The sequence below is a fragment of the Cottoperca gobio genome, chromosome 7 (genome assembly GCF_900634415.1).
Source record: "Cottoperca gobio chromosome 7, fCotGob3.1, whole genome shotgun sequence".
In the NCBI taxonomy this organism is placed as follows: Eukaryota; Metazoa; Chordata; class Actinopteri; order Perciformes; family Bovichtidae; genus Cottoperca; species Cottoperca gobio.
Genome location: NC_041361.1, coordinates 3,034,154 through 3,058,114, shown reverse-complemented (window position 1 = coordinate 3,058,114; position 23,961 = coordinate 3,034,154). Strand labels below are relative to the sequence as shown.

Here is a 23,961-nt window from a genome sequence, read left to right as displayed (position 1 = left end):
TGTTTGTTTTCAAATTATGGTCCAGCAGTTTTTAAGAGATTAATGTTGTAACTGATTCACAATGATCAAAAACTGATAAGACATAGCTTCTATCGTCTGCTTCACAATATGATGCAAAATAATCCTTCTCTGATAAGATTTAGGTTCAGTAGAACCAGCACTTAAATGTGTTTTCACCTTTTTTTGTTAATTATTCTCTGTTTTCATGTGCAGTTAAAGTATCTAGTGAAGATCTTAATATTATCTATAATTAGATAATTATGGGGGAGATTTGTAATATCTGGCCTAGGATTATAAAGTATATAAAGATGTAACACTGGCATTAATCATCTTGGTATTGACGTTGGTCTTCAAAAACTCATCAGTTAAGCCTTTTATTGAAATATGTTTTTGCTTCTGTTTGTGGCTTCGTTGGATAACACAAACACCAAATGTGGTTGTTTTCTTTAACGTTTTTTTGGGCTGCTTTCTGAGGAGACGCGTCAAGTTCTCGGGCTGCTCTCTCTGTCAGGATTTATGTGCTGCGGTCTGCAGTGTGCAAAGAAGCACCACACAGCCAACCCATGAGCCTGAAGGAGGGAGGGTTGGCAGGGGTGTGGTAGGGACTGAGGAGGAGGAGGAGGAGGAAGAGGAGGGAGTAGACACAGCAGGCAGACTGGTCATCTAAGGTGGAGCGCTCAACCCGCCGCCAGACTAGATAGCTCTTTTCAGTTCCAGAACAAACCATCAGGGGTGTTGATTTTGGAGAGGAATATATATTGTCAGCCAGACTCAAGTTCTCCCCTTTTTCCCTCCTCTTTCAATCTCCTCATGTTTTTCCCTCCCGTTCTTTCCACATGCAGATACTTCTTTGTTTCTAAATCCTATCCCAGGGAAGGCTCTGGAAAATTCCTTACATAGAAGACACGGCAGCCTGAAGTGCATGTTTGTTCAATTTCATGGTGATGCTTTCGTGTTTGGTGGACTGACACCTTGTTGAGTCTGTCATTAAGACACATTTTGTTCCAAATACTGCACAGACTTGGCTGCCTATAGGCATGGTGGGTAAACTCTGCTCTCCTGGTACGACAGCTGCAGTGTTCATTGATGAAGGTGTCCTCTCTCACAAAGCAAGTTTAACTCTTTAGCTCTCTTCAGGTCATCTGGCCTCAACTCTGGGTTTTCCCATTTAGCTCTGGGACCTTTCACGTGAAAGAGGCAGAGTTGTTCACTACATGTAAAGTCAACAGAACGACGCTTGCCGTGCTTCATATGACATTTAATAACACTGTGATACTAGCAGAGATGTTGCAGCGGCATGAGGGAACTTATGGCGAAGTGAAATAATCGCGCAACTTTAATAGAAGAAGAACCTATAGAAATATCAGGAATAACATCCAAATCATACGAACAAATGTCGTATGACTTCCTGGAAGGTAATTAAAAGTGTGCATATTTTCAGTTATCACAAAGTCGCTTCAAGTTATTCTCAGCTGCAGTGATGGAATAAAAGATGTTAAAATGCTGCTTGAAAGAAGAAAATCCCGAAGATATTCTGTCTACAATGCTGCAAGATTACTGCTCAAAAGATGAAGCATGCACACGCATCTATTTCGAGACATCGCCTCTAATCTAATTTGCATTACAGAGGCTTTTCATAGCATGCAAAAACTGTGCAGAATTAGTTTAATAGATCATTTTAACACTGCTGCATTATTCTATTTTAATGTCTTTTGTGGTTAACGATATATTTGGTATGTCTGAGTCTCCTATGAATGTAGTTCTGCTTTTCATGCAGACGTAGCTGTCCACTAGCCTCTGTCCTGGTCAGTGATTTACGAGGCTTTTCGTTGTTGTGAGACAGAGTACATGCGCCCTTGTGCTAAAATAGACCAAGTTTTTTTTTGGGCTTCTTCACGAGGACGAGCTCGGTCAGGTGGCAGTCGGGCCGGTCGCTGTTGATTTAGTTGCTGCTTCACTGAGAGCCTTCAGGCACTGAGGGCTTTGACTTTCATGACACAACATCGGAAACGCTGTATTATCCAGGGAAGGGATGTAAGGCAGATTTATTTTTTAATCTAATTTAAACGGTGAAATAATAATAATAATAATTTTATCTCTACAAATCTGATTTGTCGCTTCTGTTTTTGCAGTTTGAATCATAACCGCCTCATGTAATGCATTGTTATTACTTCAGAAGATACGAGCAGCAGGTCTCTTCTCTTCCGCATGTGAAACAGAGCTGCAACTAACGATTGTTTTCTTTTTCATTAACCTATTGATTACTTTTTTGATTACTCATCATTTATAGAGCTGAAACGGTTGTCGATTAGTCGACAGACAGAATTAATCTGCCAAAATGGGGAAAGAAATCAGTTTATTTTGTTGTTGTCTTGGTCTTTTATGATAGTAAACTCAATATATTTGGGCATTTTAAAGCAACTCAATGGGCTCTTGCAACACTAATATGAAACCATGTGACCCCCAACATGTTGGAAGGTCCAGTCGACACCAGACGGTGTCTTCACAGGCTTGGCAGAGATCAGACACACGAGGCCCCTGTGAGGAAACAGTTTGGTGGGGAGTGTTGGTGGTCTCTGTATCGAGTCCACTGAGTGAATGAGTGGGTGGGCTGGGAGGGTTCGCCTGTCTGCGAGGGCAGATGAATGTTGCCGTAGAAACGTGGCTGGGTGAATGGCTGCCACTCAGCTGGTTTGGCTACACACAAGTATTTGGCACAATAGGCAATGAGAGGGGTGGGGTGTGTGTGGGGCACTAACCTCTTGTAGAAGAGCGACCAGGCTTTAATATATATACTGAGAGCACCTGTCCTGAGACATAAATGTTAACCCCCGTGATGGATACCAACCATACAGTACATGCAGCTAAATCTATATGGGTTAATGCTCCGGCTTCCATGTTGTCATCGAAGCATAAATTAGTAATTATTGCCGCAGCAGACGTGTCACTTCTGTGAATCCATTAGTGCAGATGTGTGTTGGGTGGTGGTTAATGCAGCGACAGCGGCGCACTCAGTACAGTCTGGTGCAGAAATGTGAGCGTTGTTTATAGTGCGGCCAAGCTCTCTTCTCTCTCAGAACAGAAAGCAGGGCCAATTTTAAGTACGAGGAACACATCTAAGCTTTCAAGTGGAAATACAAGCCTGGGTTTATGAAACAATAGTCGAGGATTTGAACACATGGACACATGGGGAGGGTATTACTGGAGACATTTGAACTCCCTCTGGACCTAAAATGCATCAGGATTGGGTTACGACAGATTATGGGGCGGGGTAATTCTTAAATTATTAGGATGATGATGTAAATGTGGCGCCAGCTGGATGAGTTCAGACGTTTATTTTCGAGATCATAAAGGTTATTCAAGGATAAAGGATTTAATGATCATTGATTGTCATGATGCAACTCTGGGTTGCACGACGAAATGCAGTTGTAGCTTAGCCCAATATGCTACACACAAATTCCTGAAGTGCATTTTATTTATTTATTATGCAGTTTACGATGGTACCAAGTGGCCGATTACGGAAATTCTTAGTAACAGTAGATCCTTGACTTTAGACAGAGGTAGACAAAAGCAGACTTCTTATTTCTTCCTAGGAACTATCAATTTGGCAGCTGAAATAACAGTCATATTCTTTAGCTAAAGCTACGTAGCTAGCTAATTAGCTGCATGAGTTACTTGAAAACGCAGTCTCTGGCTGACTTTTCAGGGTTTACAAAACGTCAACATCCTCACCAGCTAATGATTCATGCAGAAGACTTGGAAACATGTCTTGGGTAACATTGGCGTGTGGAGTGAGATTTACCCCAAATCCAATAAAGAGCAGCACAGTACCACTAATGTAAGCTTACACTCTGATGTAGTTGCATTCAAGATCGGCATCCACAAGGTTCGGGAAATAAAACAAACACCATGTCCAAATTCTTTCAATGCCAAGTATCGCTTGACAGGCCTGCCGTGCTTAGTTACGCTTGCTAAGCTATTATTGGACTTATTGGGCGGTTGTTGTGCATCAAGTTTAAAGTAACAAAAACAAAAAAAGTATTTGGGGAGGTAAGATATTTTTGAGTAACTCTGAAAATGTACTGTGGATTTGTTTAAGTGCTTGGCATTGCATAGCCAGCGGTGCCTCCCTGACCCTGCATTAGTTCATGTTGTGGTCTGAAGAAGGAGGAAGAAGAGGAGAGCTGGGTATGGCAGGGGGGCATTAGGAGCTAAGAATAACCCGAGCTGCTGTTCAACGTAGCTGAAGGGAATATGCTCAGGGATCCCCCCTCCAGTCAGCCATTCAGCCCTGCTCTCCAATTAGGACACTAAAGCAATCAATATTATAACAAAATGCTGCCATTTCTCCAGCCAGGAAGTGTCTTCTTCACAATGGGCCCCTCAGACAGACGGGGCCGCCCCCCGTCTACAAACCCCTAGGTTCCCCCTCCTCCACCCTGCACCTCCTGTGCCCTCTGTAGCCTCTCACATTCTCCACACTGATGAAACCCTCTGTGGCAGGTTTTGAATTAAGATTAAAGATGCCGAAGAGCAAACAACAGATTGATATCAAACCGAACTGATTGCCGAGGATCACTTGATGCTAGCATGTAGTCTGCTCTACAGCTGTTCTCATTTGTATGCTGGCGGAGAGACGAGAGCGCGCTGACATCGCTGCATCACTCATTGGCTAATTCGCTCTCCCCAGCGGGCCGCCGGCTGTAGGTTTGGTCGGTGTGCCCCAGCTGGCGGTTTGGTTTTCTTTGGAGGAGGCACGGCTGTATTTTAGGGGTCACTACCTGGACCAAGTGTTGGCTCTCTCCTCAGTACCCCACCTGCTCGTTCTCCATCCAGACCACCAGGAGGCCACCAGTACAGCACTTTGAGATACTTAACTTATTACAAATTATACGTGCTTTTACATTTAAGTTAATTTTGATAATAACATGTACTTTAACTTGAGTAACATTTTCACAGCAGGACTTTTACCTGTAATTGAGTATTTTTACAAAGAGATACTTTTACTACTTTTTTTTACTTTAAGTTAAGGATCTGAATACTTTTTTTCTGGAATAATAGAAACATTTTCTCTGAGATTCTGCTTGCAGAAGCTCAAAAAGTCACACCCACAACAAAAGGATGCCAGCTTGGGAAAAAATGTTGGTTAAACTGTTCTAAACTAGTTAAGACGTGCGGTGGTATATCAATTAAAGTGAAATGGAGGTGTTCTGCGACTTTGGTCCAGTAAACGGCACCTCAGACGTTCCCCTGGACGCCCCGTCAGCAAGTAGGAACCACAGGAGCTGCAGCTTGCTCAGCACAATCTCAGTGTTAATTGTGTTTTTATATTGATGCCTCAATCCTGCACACAAACATGCATGTAACCTCAATCTGCCCTGACAAGTTAGAAACGTACTGTGTTGTTGCTTTACTGCAGTTTAATAGTCTCCTGACGAGGCTTTAATGGTGCGAGGATGGTCATCTCTTGTCACAGTAGCCGTGTTGTGAGTCATGGTATTATATACTTAGCTCCTCCGCTCCCCATGGTGTGAATAAGGGTCAACCCACAAGCACATCGGGGACCTCTCCGGCCCACTTAGGAGATGGTTGCTGTGGCTACGGGCCCGGGGGGAACCGTGTGCATCCATTATGGGAGGCATGTGCAGCGAAAAAGGGCAGTGGTGGGTGGGTGGGTGGGTGGGGGGGGGGGGAGTTACAGCCTGAAGGAGGGTTCAGCTGGTCCGCACATCTGGAACAGCTAGCTGGGCTGTCACTGTGTTGAGCCACACTTGTTCAGTTGCATTTGGAGCAGCGCCGTGTGCTGAGTTCCTTTTTGAAATGTAGTCATTTTCTTTCAGGGATTGTCCCACACCTCTGCAAGATGCAAAAGCTGTTGAACCATAATTTACACAATCATGTCCTTAACACCACACTCGTGCAGCTCTCTTCGGTGGGTTTTAAGGGAGGGTTATAAAGCACCAAGCCATTGCTTCCCAACCTTCTTGACTTGGGAATCTTTTTATAACGGGGCATTGCCTGGAGACCTCTCATAACAGGTTATTTATTAACTGTGAGCAATTTATCCAAGAGTGATGTCTGGTGTTTCACAATGGACCAAGACAAGTTAACAACACAGTGGAAAGCCAATGTATTCATGAGCAATGTTGTCTAGAAAATCTTTTCAATCAATTCTCAAAACTGAGACATCGGTTCTTCTAATATTCTATCTTTGTTTTGTTCAATTCCTCAAGAATTACTGTCTTGTTTTTCTTTGGTACCATAAATGGACTACAGCTGCATATAATTGCGCAACACTGTGTTGTTGTTGTTATTATCCTTAAACAAGGAACTGATTAAATAAAATATAAATCTGAGGCATGGAAAATTAGAGAAAAGAGAAAAACAATACATAATGTTCGTACTTTTCTTACCACAAATATCTTTCATGCAGTCCTTTTTAAAAGGGTAGTGTGAATTCGATCTTGAATACCCATTTAAAGCATGTCTGACGTCTCTGCACATCGATATTGGCCACCAGTATGGTCCAATATATAAGATTTGTATTTCCTATTAAACATAATATTAAATGCAGCATTTAATTGCAAGTTTGCAATAGATGGCTGCAGATAACACTGGTCGATATATGTATTTGTATCTGCTTTTTGCTCATTTAAATGGGTCATTCATGAACTGTGTTGGGGGTCTGTAGACATTGCTGCTGGAAGGCGTGAGGGGAAGCGAGAGCCTCGGCTAAACTCTGCATTATCACATAAAAAGGGCAGTTTCAAGAAATGACATCAGCAATGAAAACAGCTTTACTCACAGCAGCATAATCCCTGGGTGTGGTTGGCTAAAGGCTGTTCAGCAGGAGATCAGTTGAGGTTACACTAACACACGTCCACATGTGGAATAATATGCTATTGATTATTTTGCTAATGTATGTTTCCATTTTGCATGAATCAGAGCTTTTGACAGATATTTCCTCTCTGGAGTATTTCCCCCCCCCACTTCCTCAGATCCTTATAAAAGGAGATGGTGAGAGTAAAAGCTTCGGGGGTGGAGAGGAGCATGAAAGCTCGTGCCATCCTCCGTCCCCTGAGCTCGCTGCAGCCTCGGCCTAAGCAGGCTAATCCACCCAAGGCCAGAGAGACAGAGATTCAAGTTTTGCATCCTGCCAGACGTGGCAGATATTTTCCACAGATACTGTCATCACTGTGTGTGTGTGTGTGTGTGTGTGTGTGTGTGTGTGTGTGTGTGTGTGTGTGTGTGTGTGTGTGTGTGTGTGTGTGTGTGTGTGTGTGTGTGTGTGTGTGTGTGTGTGTGTGTGTGTGTGTGTGTGTGTGTTATTAGTTTCTTCTTGATATAAAATGGAGAACTCGTCTTAAGCTTCCTGCCAATAGGCTTCTTCCTAAGTGCTAAGTGTCGGATGTTAATTTCGTCGACAAAAACATTGTGACGGAAGCAAAAGCATAACTAAATAAAAAGTAGCCATTGAAAGCGAGAACTGTCACGAACTGTATAACATTTTTGTCAACGGATAAAAACTAAACAATAACGTGAAAGATGGAGGAATGGAAAAATGTACTAATAACTATTTCAATGCAGTCTTATTCAACGAGCTGCATGCAACTTATGCCTAGCTCCTCAATATATACAAGAACAACTCCTAACTGTCTACGACAAAGATGGCTGTAGCCTCAAAATACTTAGAAGACGGGAACATTAGAAAAGCATGACAAAAAGAATTGAACTAAAGAAAACTAGACGAATGAAGCTGATGGTAATGTCATTAGTTTAGCAGGCATTTCATAAAGTTAGAGGATCTCCAAACGAATTACAGTCCTTCCTCTGGGCACCATAAAGGCGTTAAACCAAACTTCATGGCAACAGCTGTCGAGATATTTCACTAAAAGCCAAAAACGTCGACCTCGTGCCATTTGATGAAAAGTCGGGTCACCAAAGTCCGTAGGGTTCATCCTCTGGGGACCATAAATGTGTGACTGCCATTTCCTGTGGCTAGAAATATGAAGATTTTGTTGAGGTATGCACTGCTGTGATAATAAGAAGAGGCTGGCTATTGATCATATTTATACTCCAATGAAGCCCCAAGGTCCCACTGTGCAGCAGGAAGCAGATAATGGCCGGATGAGCAGCAGGCTGTAGATCTGTTCATTATAAACACACTCCTTATTGGCATCAGTATGCGGAGAAGCAGGGGAGGGGAGCATTTAGGGGCTCTGAGTGTAAATCACACCTCTCAGTGGTGCGGTTGGGTGTGGTATTAGTGATGGTTGTGTTGACAGTGAAAGTGGAAGGGTGGGGGCTCGGGATGTGCCAGACAGCCATGGTCCCCTCACCGTGTCGGGACCTCGTCTGTCACTTTGTTCTGACAGCGCTGAACTGCACCCAAACTAACGCCTGTTGCTGCTCGAACATGTCTGGGTTTGGCTCCAAGCAAAATCTGTCACTTACAGATTTATAGAAGTGTCTTCATGCTTTCTGAGAACGTGGGAAATCACACGCACGATTGTGGAACGGCTGTTTTCCCACATGAGATAAATTGCTTTAATTTGTCCTACAGTAACACGTTATCACACACGCTTTAACAGCTTCTCCTGCTTTTGTTTTCCAGGGCAAACATCAATGAGGTGGAGACGGAGGTTGTGGAGATCGAGGCAAAACTAGATAAGGTGAGAGATTTGATATTGTCACTTTGTCTGTCTGTCCATCCGGTCCTGTGAAGCTATTTGCAGACGCTGAATTATGTTACATTGTCCATGTCAGCACAGGTAATGGAAGTGATCAACACTAAATAACAAGATAGGAAATGATTGGCACACTTCTCTTTATGGGTTTAAACTTCCAAGTGTGTCGCTCTTCTCGCTACTCCCCAATCAATGGCATCATAGCTGACGTTTGCTTCTCTCCGGGGCCACATGTTGCATAACTAGTGAAAGGGTGGCAGCTGACATGACATTAACTTCTATCCAGTTAAAACTCTCATGAAAGTCAAATCAGAGCACGTTTTTAGGGAACATCATAAAACCAGTTTGTTTTCTTTTGGCTTTTTCTTGATTTTGTGCCTTTTTTTTATTTTGAGGGTTTCCTGTTTTCTTCTTCCAATAAACCCCGTTGTAACTTTTGAAAAGTGATGCATAAATTGTACTACGATATGTCAGATAGGGTATCATTTTTTAACATGTCGTTCAGGTCAGCATTTAAAGTCAGGTACCACGACTCTACCTTTGATATCCAGTCATGCCAACTCACCCTGTTGGTACATGCTCGTTTTTTCTCGCTCTACAAGCCGTTCATGTAGATCAAGCTACCTGCTTTTCTATCAGCTACAACTCTGGTTTTAAATTGCACCTGAAGGCAAAACACTCGCAGTGTTCGAGGTGCGGCCAGAAGTTTAACGAGCAGAACAGTGATGACTTGTGTTCAATGATTCAGGTGTTGTTGTGACCACAGTACAAACCGCGTTCTTTATGTGGTAATTACAAAAATTAGTACATTTAAATCTCCTGTGTGTTTGAAAAGCCTCATCTAAGCCTTAAAAGTCTATATGCAAAAATATCAGCCCTTATTTATGCTGCAGAAAACGAACGAACTAAATATCAACAGTCCAAAAGAAGATTAAAAATGACTATCTCTGTTTTTTTGTTGCAAGCTATACCGTCAGTACTTATTGAATGTATCCATCTTTGGAGGAGGAATGTTGGTATGTTGTTTTCCACATTCTGTCAGATCTCGTTGCAACAGACATTCGACGCAGTTTGCCTCTTACACTCAGCTGCTCACTGCCAGCACGATACTCTGCAGTGCCTAATCCCACCGTGCTAACACCGCTAGCCTCCACTGCCGGCGCAATGGACGGCACAATAACGCTCGGTCCCGTTGAACAGTTCAGCTGAGGTTCACTGAAACGTGACGTGGCGCTCACGCCGGCTTTCAAAGCATCCAGTTGTAATGAGGCAGCCAGATGCTTCGCCTGTAATGCTCGTGTCACCGGTCCATCTGCTCCTTTTGACATTAAATTACAGTATGTGTCTGTGAGAGCCAGGGTTAGTCTCTTCTTCTTTTTTTACTGCCATCAGTGTTGGAAACCTCCGTTATAGTTCCTATAGTTCATAGTCCACTAAAAGGAAACCAGGGCTTTACCAATGTTTTAGCACATTTACTGTAAATACCAAAGTGTTTTATTGTGTTTCCATATTTTATGTGCATTGTGTTTTTATGATACCGAAATACATCAATATCAATATAAACTCTGTGCTGCTCATAATGTTCATGCTCAGTATTGGAACTTTATTAAATTCCATCGGCCCTTTCAAATAAAATTTTTGCTTCGAGCTTCATATTCAGTGCTCAGACATGTGAGTGGTGTCGACCTTCTTCTCTCACTCAAAGAAGCGAATAAGTGTCCCTTAAATGCATTCTATAAAGCAGTCTTGTGTCTGGTTAGCAGCTGTGGGACTTTGCTGATGAATAAAGGGCCTTAGAAGAACCCAAAACATGTTTTCCTCTCATGAACGTAGAAGCTCAACAATACAGGCTTCGTGGCAGATATCACAGATTTTGCTGACAGCCGCAGAGAAAAACTAAATATTAGTGTTCCCAATATGTGTCACGTGGCATGCTGATATCAGGGGGCGAACATATGGACCCCACCTGGGACTGCACACGCACGACCATATGTTACCGCAGGTGATAACGAGACTACAAACGTGCAACTGTGTGACACACGTCATGGTCTGCGTGTGGGAATCAAAGGAGATAATGTGGAGAGTTTGATCTGGACACAAAGGAGTGTTGAGCAGCTGAGCAGCATCTTTATACGCAATATACAATATTATCTCAACATTCAGGGCTGTATCCAGGATATAAGACAAACTGAAGTCATGATACCAGATTTCCACATGCTGCACAACCCCCTAACATAGGTCTTCAACAGGGGGTCCGTGACCCCCCTAGGGGTCCGCAGAGGTACTGCAGCGGGGCCGCCAAATTGTTTGTATTTTCTTTCTTGATTTGCGCAGTCGTGTCTGTTTAAATGTTCAGATATATATGTTCAGTAAATATTGTCTCTGAACATAAACTTCAAATGCTGGAATATAATCCTGGTGGTGAAATTCCCTGTTACACCAGAGCATCAAAGAAGTTCAGCCTGCGGCGAGGTCTATGGAAAGCAGCGGCGGCCGCTCCGATCTCACCGATCTCAGCGAGCTACAGCTATTTTGATTCTGCTGCAAATTGCTGCAAAACTTGGAGATTGTTTAACTTTCAGCAGCGAGTTGCGGCCGGACATTACTCGCCAATTAGTAAACAGAGTCCTGTAACTGTCCCGTGACATGTTGACCTATGTGACAAAGAATTTGTGTGCGGTGAAAGTGATACCCTTTCATTTATCCCCCTCAAAATGTGCCTCTCTACTCCGCAGCTGGTGAAGCTATGCAGTGGGATGATTGAAGCGGGGAAGGCGTACGTCAGCGCCAACAAGCTCTTCGTCAACGGCGTCCGAGATCTGTCTCAGCAGTGCAAGAAGGATGAGACGATCTCGGTGAGTCAAAGTCATTTCAAGGAGCAGTTCTGTTTGAACCCTTTTCATTGTGGTTTTATTTGCCATATTTTTCTGACGTTTGGTGGATAAGACTCGTAAGTGTCTCCTGGGATGCTGACTTTGCTTCTCGTGAGTGTGTGTGTGAGTAAACCTGATTAATAACAGATTAGTAAGTGAGCATCAGATCCGCTGTGGAAACTTACTTCTGGCTTACTCACCAGCGTCTTTGGCTATTTTCATTGCTGCTGACATTAAGTACTATTAAAAGCCTTCTTGGCTTCAACCGTAAGACAAATTGAGAGTTTTTTATTAAAGTCTTGTTCGTATTTGTAGTTTCCATTGTAAAAAAAAGAAAGAAACTGAAGCAGCTATGCAATTATAGTTTATTTTCCTCTACAAGGTTCAAGAGAAGAAATCCTACAGTGTACCTCAAGTGACATTAACCAGTTTAATTTGAGCGTACCTTTTAATTTTTGGCCCGATTTATTTGCTTCTTTTACTTTCAGATGCACAAATAGCAGCCGTTCTGAGAAAATGTCCTTATGTACGATCTAGTTAAAGCATCATGTCATTTTCCTTTGCAGGAGTGCCTGGACAAGTGCAGTGAAAGCCTCCAGGAAATCATCAACTACCACATGGTAAGTCGAGAGAGCAGCACAATGATATCTCCCAGTTCACAAAGGTCCCATATTCCCTTTTGCACAACAGCGAGGGTCGAGCTGAGCTGTATTTGAACTGATGGATGACTCCATCGTTAAATCTGTCGCTGTGTAACCGTACTGTATCACACCTCAGACCTCATCTCTCTTTATATTAGATCAATGCCTCATATAGCTCATGAAAGCACTTACTAATAAGGCACCCTTCATAAAAACATCATAAGCTCTAACTAATGTCTCTGTTAATGGTTAATAAATGCTTTTACATCAGTTCAAAGCCATTAATAAGAACACATTCAGGGATGCCAGGTTGTTTTTCCAGGCGTTTATCATTTATTTTTGTTAATGCAGTTATAAATGTTGGTATTCGATTAATAAATGCCATCTTACATTCTACTAAGAAATGTTTTCTGCAGCGATAAGAGTTAATCCTTAGAGCGCTTTAATCATCCAACTGATGAATGCAACTATAAATAAGTTGTAAAATGTATTTTGGTGCCCTTTTCTAAGAATACCCACACCTATTTATCATTTATAAACAGTATATATATATATATAGTATATAATACATTTTGTATAAGCTTTAGCTTCAGTTTATGCATGCACATTACCCAGAGAGTCTCTGTTCACTTTACAAGTCAGTAATTCTCACAGTATTACATACAAAACCACAAGGTTAGCACTTTTAAAAACCCAGATCATTCTGTCCAACAGTACCGGGGTGGAGGTAGCCTTGAGAGAGAAAGCATAGTGAACAGAACTAGATTAGAAAGTATCAACAGAGCATCACGAGCGTGCAGTGAAAGATTATTCCTGAGGAGTTTATAGCACATTGTGTTGTAGCTATAAGCAGGACATTAAGTGTTTATTAATGTTATTAATTAATTACTTTCATATTATCTGTTTATATCCCAGCATCTAGTTCTGGATGGTTCACAGGAGGAGTTGAAGTTACATCAGTAATTACTATTAGTAAATAATCCATTCATTGAATCAGAATCCTTTTTAAATGTCAAACTTTGTAAATAACTGAAGGTTAAAATAACTACAAGTCTAATGTGCTTTTGTGTTGCTGAGAAGGCAGAAACAAAGTAGTTCGCTAGTCATAACTTGAACACGAGATGAGCAGCTTAACATATGAAATGTGCATTAAATGTACGCGGCTGTGTTGTGGTGTTACACAGTAAAGCGTCTCTTCACTCACAAACAATCTTTGGCTGAATACAGAGACCAGAGATTAACTTGTTCTTACACCTGATCTATAAAGCATCTATAAATGAGTTATTAACTGTTAATAACACCATTACATCTTATAAACCCTTTATAAAAGCGTGCCTTATTAGCGACGGGCACAGTGACGTCAGTTTGTGGAATTTTCTGTTTTCAAAAGCAGTTATCTGCACGTATTTGAGTAATTTCCACCCATCTGATAACATTCCTGAGAATCACAACCTTGAATAACAATAACAATAAGGTAATATTTTAATAGCTTTACTGCTGTGTCGTTTCCCCTCCCCGCCTCTAAGGCTCCTGACCTCCTGCCCCTCCGAGGCCCTTTGAAGTCCATTAGCTTGACCCCGTTGTGTGCTTGATGACGCTGTAAAGTGTGTGTGCGTGCGTGTGTGTGGGGATCACATTCCTTTCTGAAGAACAAGAGCAACAAAGACGTGTCACGCAAATCAGCCACTCCCTTCGCTACATTCATTCCCAGTCTCTGCAGAGGGAGAGAGGGGTCAGCTTTGCAAATGGAGGGTTAATAGGCCCAGCTCGCCCAGCCAGGCGTGGATTAGCTTTCGCCGCTGGACAATAGTAACCCTGTGTAACCTTGAGTTACTGTTACATATGGCCAGGCATGTGTACAGTATGTATGTATGACTGTCGATAGCATGTGGTCGGACAATAATGTCATGTTGTGTTATATATTTATGTTTGTGTCTGGTGGGGGGGGGGAGAGATCCAACACTGTGTAAGACAACGTAACGAAGGTTGTAATCACAGCAATGAAAAGGAAAACTTTATCATGCTCTACTGCTCCAGAGCCTAAAGACAGATCCAAGACGAGCACCCAGGTCGGATTCAAAGCCCAAACCGCTGCAGCTTTGAATATGGGTCGCCTGCTCCACCAGGTGAGCTACCAGGTGAGCTACCAGGTGAGCTACCAGGTGAGCTACCAGGTGAGCTACCAGGTGGGCTACCAGGTGAGCTACCAGGTGAGCTACCAGGTGGGCTACCAGGTGAGCTACCAGGTGAGCTACCAGGTGAGCTACCAGGTGAGCTACCAGGTGAGCTACCAGGTGAGCTACCAGGGTGCCCAAGTGCTTGTATTGTTTGTTTATTTGTTGTGGAGCTGCAGCAGTTTTAGGATTACATGCTTTTCCCCAGTTCCAGTCAGATGCAGACTTCAGAGCTCCCATGTGTCCGTCAGTGTTTCTGTCAGACTGACTGTGTTTGTCAGCGTGTCACACTTTAGCGACCGTAAGACAGCGCGGGTCTGCCCTGGGACAAGCCGGCCTCTTCCACTGAAAGCTCATGTTCTTCCCCCCCCCCCTCTCACTCCCTCCTGTCCATCCGAGCCAAGAGTCTGACTGGACATTATTATGATTGGCTGTCAAAGGTTTTTCTTTGTTACTTTGATGTAAAAGCAGAAGAGGGGGAGGGGGGAGGGTTACTGTATGAGAAGAGCGAGACTGAAGCGATAAGCAGTATTCCCCTGAGATGAAAGATTTCCCAGAAATGATAATATTTGCAACGATTTGACCTTAACGCAGCCTCGTGATCCACTGATCTTTACAGACTTATGTTAACATTTCATGTGGACATCTTTTACATGTTACTATTTTAACCATAAAGACACCATGTGCATTTGACTGTGCGGCGCTCCCGAAGCCGAGGGACTCCAGCAGCAGCTCCGATGAATAAGAAATGATGATGGTTGTATCTGCTACTTGTGACGGATGTCCCTCTGTGTGCATGCTTCTGCCGTGCAGCTGCCACTGCGCTTAAGAATACAGAATGGCACCGTACAAATGGGACCGCTGAGTGCCAACTGCCCTTGTTGCAGCCATGCTTGGATGCATTTAAAACGCATCGAATAAACACACGTGTTTGACGTATACAAGGACGTGAACTCGGACGAGCAAACGCACAGATCCAGGAAAATGGCCCCTCGCTTCCCTCCTTTTCCCGTTAGCGCGGCGCTCTTTACATTAGCCGATCGCATCAACAGAATCAGGCCAACATTTGAACAGTCTCTGTTTAATTCAAGCATGAAACTCCATATGAATACTCAATAAATTATTGACTTATGTTTGACTCTGAACATCCATTAGAAATGAGGGGAGACTGACACAGAGATGCAAAGAGACGAACATGTGAGCTGCGAAAGGGTTATATGTAGGATTATATTCACAGTAGAGAGACGTTATGGATGGATGGAGGAATTTAGGTTATAATTACATATTATTTTCAAGTATTTTCAGTTGCATACAGATATAACTCATTTGAATACAATGAGTTTATTCCCATGTGGGAACGTGAATGTCTCTCTGTTACATTTGGAGACTGGAAAACAAAGCTGGAAGGGGTTTCTATTTTTTTGTCCTTCATATTTAAATACAGAATATTAGAAAACACCTCTTAATGCGCTCCAGATCAACACTAACTATGAACTCAATGCTAAAATGTCAAATTCAATTAGGATCCAACATGTATTTGATTGCATTAGATTCACAAAGGAATTGCGCAACCTGCACATACGAGACAAAAAACATGTAACTCTCGGTGCTCCTGTGCTATTTGCACATATTTAAATGAGGTATTATGCATATATTTGAGCCAAAAGCCAATTTAGCAAAGCTCCGCTAATAACCACACGTAGTTACATTAAAATTATTAGTATCTTCAGAGACTTGGTGTTAACTGGAGCACATTTATTTTGGGATGAAGTGACAGGATGCAAAATGAATGAATAAAACACCCCTACATGTCATTTTTGAAAATACATGAACGCAACTAGAAAAGATAAATAAAAAATAAATGCATTATTTAAAAGCATAAACAAATATTTTTTCCCCTCTCTCCCTCCATTCCCAAATCCTGAGCTTACATTTCCTTTGCTCTCCGACACATCGGCCTTAAGCGCATTTATACTTTGCCACATGGATAATTGCAATAAGACCCTAAGAAAAGGGGAAATTTCCCTCCGCAAATATGCAAATCAAGTTTTGCAGCTGAGTAATATCATTAGCGCAATATCTTTTGTGAATTGGACCTTGACACGGGGCAGATAGGGGTTGCAAATTATGCGCAATTCATGCTATCAGCGGCCGGTGCAACAGCAGAAGACTGGCTAACTACAGGAATCAGGGCTGTTCAGGGAGATTTTCTGTGCTTACTCTTGTGCATGGATCACTAATTTGGCTTAGGATAATGGCACGACTCCTTTCGTTAGATGAGACTTTGTCCCAACATGTCTGTGGAATGAGAGGGAAACTGGTAGTCAGTACAGTAGTCCATTGTGAGGGAGTTTCGTAGCCGTGTCATTCCTCAGCTCTGATATCAGGTCACGGAAGACGTTCCAGATATTCCTAACTCACTGACTTACATGTCAGACAGTGTTTTCTTTGTTCGACCACATTCCTGCTCCATTGTGCACATTGACCTGTCTATTAAATATGAGAATAAGATGTGATGATAGTCATCAGTTGTTGAGAATATTTCAAATCCAAACAAAAAGGGATATCATTTATAATTTCAACACGACTGAAGGTCTATAGTTACAGAAGGAGTCTCACGCGTCTATGATGATAGAACGTATTCGAAGGCTAATATTGTTAGCATGCATGCTAATGTTTAGCATCTTAGTATGCTTACATTAAAGACACAGTGATAAATGATGTAAATAATGAACTGTACTCGTAAAACACCATCATTTTTACCCAGTCAAAAGTAATTTCCGGCGACCATCTTAACGGCCTTCATATAAAGAAACGCCTCTGAGCGATAGCTTGTGGGTCGAGGGGGGTTTCCGGATCTCATTTGGCAAAAACTTTGTACACTTCCAAAAGAGCATGGTTTATGTAGTTCCTTCTTCCCTTACCTAACATCGTTGGAATAATCTTTAGTTTCACTCGGAAATAAATTACATTACGGAAGCTAGAGACGTGCAAGCATGCTAGGCTATGTTAGCATTAAAGGTACTTGTGGAGTTTCTCATCTAAACATAATGGATGTTCCTTGAATCCTAACAAACTTACAAAACGAGCAAATTAATATTTTGGCCATAACGTCGATTTGTTGACTTCTTCTTCCACCCTTCCCTTTCTGGTGCATATCTTTCTTTTTGAGGCACCTTACCGCCGCTAACCGTCTGTTAGCGTAAAGTGCAGTGTGTGTGAAACAATCAGTGTGTCTCGATATTGTTAGGGTATGCATGTGTGTGTCCTCCTGGCATGGATGATATAAAAACTACTATACTATAAACTCAAAGTACAGTTTTAGCGTCAGTTATGGACGTATCCCGTCTACTGCCGTGTCTGATAAGTGCCGATTTTGACTTGTTGACTCAAATTCATTGGAAATAAACTCCTGGGACCATGAATGCCCTTATTTCATAGTAATGCGTCCAATATTTGCTAAGATATTTTACAAATTATTGGACTGGCAGACCAACACTATATATAGTTGGTTTTTCTAATCCTGCAGTCGGGCTAGTTCACATCAGAGACGACCTCTGGCATCTTGTCAAATGAAAGTAGGGTGTCAACTTGCCACAAAGCAGCTCAGGAATGCTACAGGCTGCACTACCCCCAGAGCCAGGAAGTCTCACAGCAGTTTTCCTGCCACCACTCACACACACACACACACACACACACACACACACACACACACACACACACACACACACACACACACACACACACACACACACACACACACACACACACACACTCTCAAACAGGGATGTGTGCTTGTTGACTTGACTATTCTTAAAGACTGTGGTTTACTCCGTACACCTCAGTCCTGTCTGCACGTTGCCCAACCTAATCTTACACCCGGGTGTTTATGGCCGCCGCACACCACTGCCCTGCTGGTTCTGTTTTGAGTCCTCGCATGTTTGTGGGAGTCCCCGACGGCACGAGACTCCTCTTCTCACTTGCGCTTTTTAAACTGCATCCAGAAGAACCTATTGGCACACACATGCACAGTCGAACCCTTTGCCGTCCAACAAGGTGGCCCTTGAACATGCAACGCTTTGCACTTTATTAACTCTGACTACAAAAGTTGGCTCACCTGTAAGTTACTCGCTAGTTAATCACGTGGATGTTTTCTGACTTGATGAAGCAACAAACGGGACGGCTTCGCTTGGACCCAGCGAGTTTATACAGCAGTAAAATGAAGCTTTAACCCATCATCAAAACAAACACGTCTCTTATAGAGTTGGTGGCAAGAACACGACGACCACTTTCATCTCAGCCACATTTTTTATTTTGAAGTCTTAAAGTAATCTATTCTTATGTGTTGTGCTGTTTCGTGGCTCCCTTTGCACGCCGCCGCCTACAGTGGCAACTATAGAGAAGTGTCTTACTCATCAGCGCTTGTAATCCCAGAGTTAAAAGCCTAGTTGCATAGGGCCTTGCAAATCTTCTAATCCACGCACACACTTGTATATCCAATTATTCAGGCAGGATGAGGATGCAAACCTTATACCAATCTAGCTGCTCAGTTATGGTGATAGCACATGCGCTCTGACGATTTGTCTGAACGCTGCATTGGATGCAGACTCTGCAGTCTCACATTGTACCAAAAGCCTCCTCTCCTCTCCTCCCTCCCTCTCTGCCCGAGTGACCTATTTAGCAGCAGCAGCAGCAGCAGCATGGCAGGAGCGATCACACAGGATGTGCTCAGAGGGCGAGAGAGAGGAGGAGGGATCTTGAATGTAAAACTCCTAAAAGAAGGCAGAGTGTTATTGTTGTATTGTGTTGGAGCGGGTGTAGTTTAAGTCTGAGGGACATTCCTCCGCTATTCATTCTAACAGGGATTAAAGGCTGATTTGCATCGTTTGCATGCGCCATGTGAGAATGATTGTGCTTTGTCGCCCTCTGCTGGTTAGAAATACATCGCAGGTGGTTTGATAGAAGCACACAGTGGTTTTCCCTCCAAAAGTCTTATTCCTTTGAATAAAAAACGGAGTAATGCTTGAGATCGTGCAGAAAACACGCATTATTTGTCCGTTTTTTTGTGCTTTATTGGTTTAAAACTCTCCTCCTAAGAGTCACTATTCTGTTAAACAGAAATGGTTTTATTTGTTTTGGTATTATTATTTGACTATTAGTTAATCTGCAATTATATCTAGTAATTATTCACTCTATAAAAGGTCCGAAAATTGTAGAAAATACCCATCATAACCATTTCCTAAAGCCAAAGATGTCTTTAAATTGCTTGTTTTTTTCAGACTAATAGTCCAAAGTTTAAAGAGATTCAGTTTTCCATCACAAAAGACAAAGAAATGCAACAAATCCTCATCTGTGAGAAGCTAGAAATAGGTTATATTTGGCATTATGCTTGAAAAATTACTTAAAAACCTATTTTTAAACCTATTTTTAACCATTTTTAACATGAGAATATGTTTTCCTTTGATCGTTTCCGCTGTAGTTTTGATACACCTATGGATATACAACATAACATAGTAATAGCACTTCTGCACTGGCAGTAGGATGAACATTTTGGCTATGTTGCACAAAGTCATCTTCATGTGTTTCAGAAACATAATCCAGACACGCTAATCTCTTCTTTTCATCTGTTCCAGATCCTGTTCGATCAAGCTCAGAGGTCTGTGAAGCAGCAGTTGCACAACTTTGTGAAAGAGTGAGTAAACATTCGCTTCAGTCCCGTTTCCCCGCAGAGCCTTGAGATGTATAAAAGATTCAAGATTCACCTTTAAAGAGCCGATGTACCCGAGTTACCCCCCCCGAAAAACCTTTTTGGTGATTTTAAATATTAAACAGAGTGCAACCTTTTGCACCCCAGACATGCCGCCACAGACATATCATGAAGAACTCAGCCTCACCTCACGTTGACCCTGTGGAGGCTCGAAGTATCCAAACCATCTGTAATTCTGCCGTAGTTTGTTTTGTGATCCAGTTTTACGTCAACTCACTTTAATTTCCCTTCATCTCTGTTTTACAGGGATGTTCGGAAGTTCAAGGAGACCAAGAAGCACTTTGATCGGGTGCGTGAGGATCTGGAGATAGCGCAGGTGAAGAACGCTCAGGCGCCGAGGAACAAGCCTCACGAGGTGGAAGAAGCCGCCGGCACGCTCAGCATCACTCGCAAGTGCTTCCGACACCTCGCTCTGGACTATGTACTACAGGTTAGAGACATTTACTCTATTAATCCCTGTTCCTTATATATATATATTCCAGGATATCATATATTGCTTCTGACAGAGACATAAACGTCTACACAGTAGTTGTGTAATGCTGTTTTCTGCACTCTATCTGTTTGTGTCACAAAGAAATTAGCATTTGGATGTGTAGTAAATGTCGGTCGGCGTAAAGTCTGCGTCCGTCCTCCTTCCTGTGTGACACATTCTCCTCTCGGTTCATATGCCGCATGCAGTTTATTTTGTCCACAAGTTGTAACCTCCCTCCCACGACTGCTCCGCGGGGGCAACAAAGAGACTGATTCAGTGCGATCCCTGCGATGGCCGTGCCCTCTTTCCCATTCTTCATTGTGTCTGCTGGCAGCTTTCTCTCACTGCTCTCAGACACCTTACCCCTTTGAGTCTTAATCGAAAGTGTCTCGAGGCAGAAAAGGTCAACGCTGTGGGGAGACGCGCTTATACGTACAAGTGACCTCTTAAATGTAGCACAACATGTTATTTAGCTTTGCATCGGTTAAGATGTACAATGCAAAGACTTTAACTCGGGAAATGCCGGAGGGACGATGCGTGTTTGTGGCAGTGTGTGTTTTTACCACTTCTACTGTATTCAGATCCTCTACTTGAGTAAAAGTAATACAAGTACTCTATACTCAAAGACAATGCAAGGAAGTGTTAACTTTAACTTTATTATGTAAGTATAATTAGGAAAATGTACTTGAGGTATTAAAAGTTAAAGTACTCGATGCAGAAAAGTGTCTGCTGTAACTGTTATACTATTTTATATATATATATATATATATATATATATATATATATATATATATATAATTATATATCAGAAGATTATTAATACTTATGCAATATTGTGAAAGCAGGATTTTACTGTTTTATTAAAATGTTTAATCAATTATTAAAATACATTATATTCTATAGGCGTTTTGTATGTTACAAAAATGTAGAGGAGAAAAAAGCACAATATTACATGAAAGTGGCAGGAAAAGAAAAGTCAAATTTACTTGTCTTTGTCAGAGTTTAGTCAAATCGAGGTTGATGGCGTTCGTTAGAAAAAGGAAAATATTGTCCACTAGATGGAGTTGGAATCTCAAGAGCCTGTCGGGGTCAAACTTGGTGCATTGTTCTGGATATCCTTACACCATAATCATAATCAGGCAGTCTAATTTATTCATTTACATTTAGAAACGCATGTCCGTCTTCTTCTCTGCAGATCAATGTCCTCCAGGCGAAGAAGAAATTTGAGATCCTGGATGCTGTAAGTCGATGCAGACAGCTTGCATCTTTATAGTATATTCCACATACAATAAGAGAGTCACCTGCAGGGTTATGGCACTTCATAATGTTAAAGAAAACTGCCTCTGTCACATCCAGATGCTGTCGTTCATGCACGCTCAGTACTCGCTGTTCCAACAAGGCTACAACCTGCTGGATGAGATCGACCCGTACATGAAGAAACTGGCTGCTGAGGTGAGCAAAGCATCTTCATCAGCGATCAGCTGTTCTGTCACTTCAGGCGCTCTGCTCTTGATATTGACAAGAGGCCATTGCGTAATGTATAATTTGCATTTCCGCTTGTTTGATTCGATATGTTGGATTTGTGATGTGATCGGGGTGTATTGCACTGAATAACAGGCGTTCCATATGTACATAAAACATACATAGCACAACATAATGTGTTTAGCTGTTGGGTGCACATGTTATTGTGCACTAACTTGTTTGTCACAGCAGGTTGTCTGCTGCAGGAGAATCGATGCTTCATTACCAAACAGTGACCTAACATGTCATTGGAGGTTTAGTCTGTGTTGCACTCAGCTGAATCCCCCTTCAGTGCCTGCTCTGCTATATACTATATGTTAATGCAAGCTGCAGAGGTTCACAGGATGTATGTCTGAATGTTTCTGCAGAAAAACTGAACTTGTTTTTCTTTTTTTTTGTCTGTGTGGACGCACCTTCAGCTGGATCAGCTGGTGATTGATTCAGCCATGGAGAAGAGGGAAATGGAGCATAAACATGCAACCATTCAGCAGAGGGTGAGTTCCTTTTTACATTTTTTTTAGACCGGTCAAATAATAAATAAACTAAAGTTTTAAAGAATCATACCAAAAATATGCAGGTCTTTAAAATATGTTTTAAAGGCCTTAGAAGGTCTTTGTTTTAGGCAATGTCACTTCTGCAGCTCCGGTAGCCAGGAAGTTCATCGACTCGTAACGGGACAATGTTGAATTCAGCTATAAAATAAATTAAATGAACTGAAATAATATTCTTTTTAATGTGTTAATCCATCCATACATATATTTTCTGCTGCTCATCTGGTCCATGTTGTGCTAATTTAATTAATTATATATTTAGGAATTATTCAGGACAACTTCCACCTATTTGTTACCTGATACTTCAAGAGTGCAGTCTCTTTCATGGTTGTTAATCGTTGGTATTTCCCTGCAAGCAAAGGATGTACACACTTCAGATGGTTTAAAGTTATACACACATACAGGTTTTTGACCCTGAAGAATCTTGCTTGTGCATGTTGGGTTGGCAGGTTGAGCTGTTCGTTAATGTGCTCACGTCTCACCTCCGAGGTCCAGTCTGCCACTTGGCACAGAGCATCTGTTGTGACTGGAGGGGGGGGGGATTAGACCTGGGCAGCTGGGACGTGTTTGAATAATCCCCCTAACAAAGTCCAGGCATTGATTTAAGCATTAAAATCAGGTGGTATTAGGTGATTTTGCGAGATATTAATCCCACTGTCGTCTGCTGCAGACGGTCGGCACGTTACTGTTTGTGCTGATGTGTCAGCAGGAGCCTCGCTGTGCTCTTAGTCCAGTAAAGTGCTGACTGGAATGGTTTGGTGCACTATGGATGGCCACTTTGGTCCAGACTGACATATCTCAGTAACTATTAATCGGATTGATATGACGTTTTGTACAGACATGCACGCTCCCCAGAGGATGAATCCCACTGACTTTGGTGATCCCCTGACTTTTTGTCTGGCACCACCATGACTTCACATTTGTCGTTTTTAAGTGAAATATGTAAAATATTTGATGGATTCAAATAGGCTCTATACCAGGCCTGGAAAAATCATTTTGTTGTGTTTAATGCAATTTATTGTTACACTTATGTTCAGTGGAAAACCTTCCACGTAATGTAACTTAACGCCAAACTCATTTTTGAGTTTGAATCTGACAGGTTTGAATGAACTGCCAATATAATTTGTATTTGTCATTAGAGAGCCATTAATATGATGTAGTATATGATACTTACTTACTGTATGTTGCCACATTAGTTTTATTAAATGCATTTGGAATACACTGATGTGTGCCAGTGCCAGACTAATATAAGAGCTTGTAAAGTTAAGTATAGGA

The 23,961-nt window shown here is 42.1% G+C and overlaps 1 protein-coding gene across 4 annotated transcripts in view; it reads left to right on the top strand.

The window, feature by feature from the left end:
- The window catches only part of LOC115010866 (arf-GAP with coiled-coil, ANK repeat and PH domain-containing protein 3-like), a 59,873-nt gene that overhangs the window by 16,350 nt on the left and 19,562 nt on the right, over nucleotides 1-23,961 (top strand). For all 4 annotated transcript variants that reach the window (XM_029435726.1, XM_029435727.1, XM_029435728.1 and 1 more), the window contains exons 2-9: nucleotides 8,615-8,672; nucleotides 11,423-11,542; nucleotides 12,127-12,180; nucleotides 20,009-20,067; nucleotides 20,389-20,572; nucleotides 21,810-21,854; nucleotides 21,971-22,066; nucleotides 22,555-22,629. In XM_029435726.1, the coding sequence (XP_029291586.1) occupies nucleotides 8,615-8,672; nucleotides 11,423-11,542; nucleotides 12,127-12,180; nucleotides 20,009-20,067; nucleotides 20,389-20,572; nucleotides 21,810-21,854; nucleotides 21,971-22,066; nucleotides 22,555-22,629 (691 nt within the window). The remainder of the gene's footprint in view (nucleotides 1-8,614; nucleotides 8,673-11,422; nucleotides 11,543-12,126; nucleotides 12,181-20,008; nucleotides 20,068-20,388; nucleotides 20,573-21,809; nucleotides 21,855-21,970; nucleotides 22,067-22,554; nucleotides 22,630-23,961) is intronic.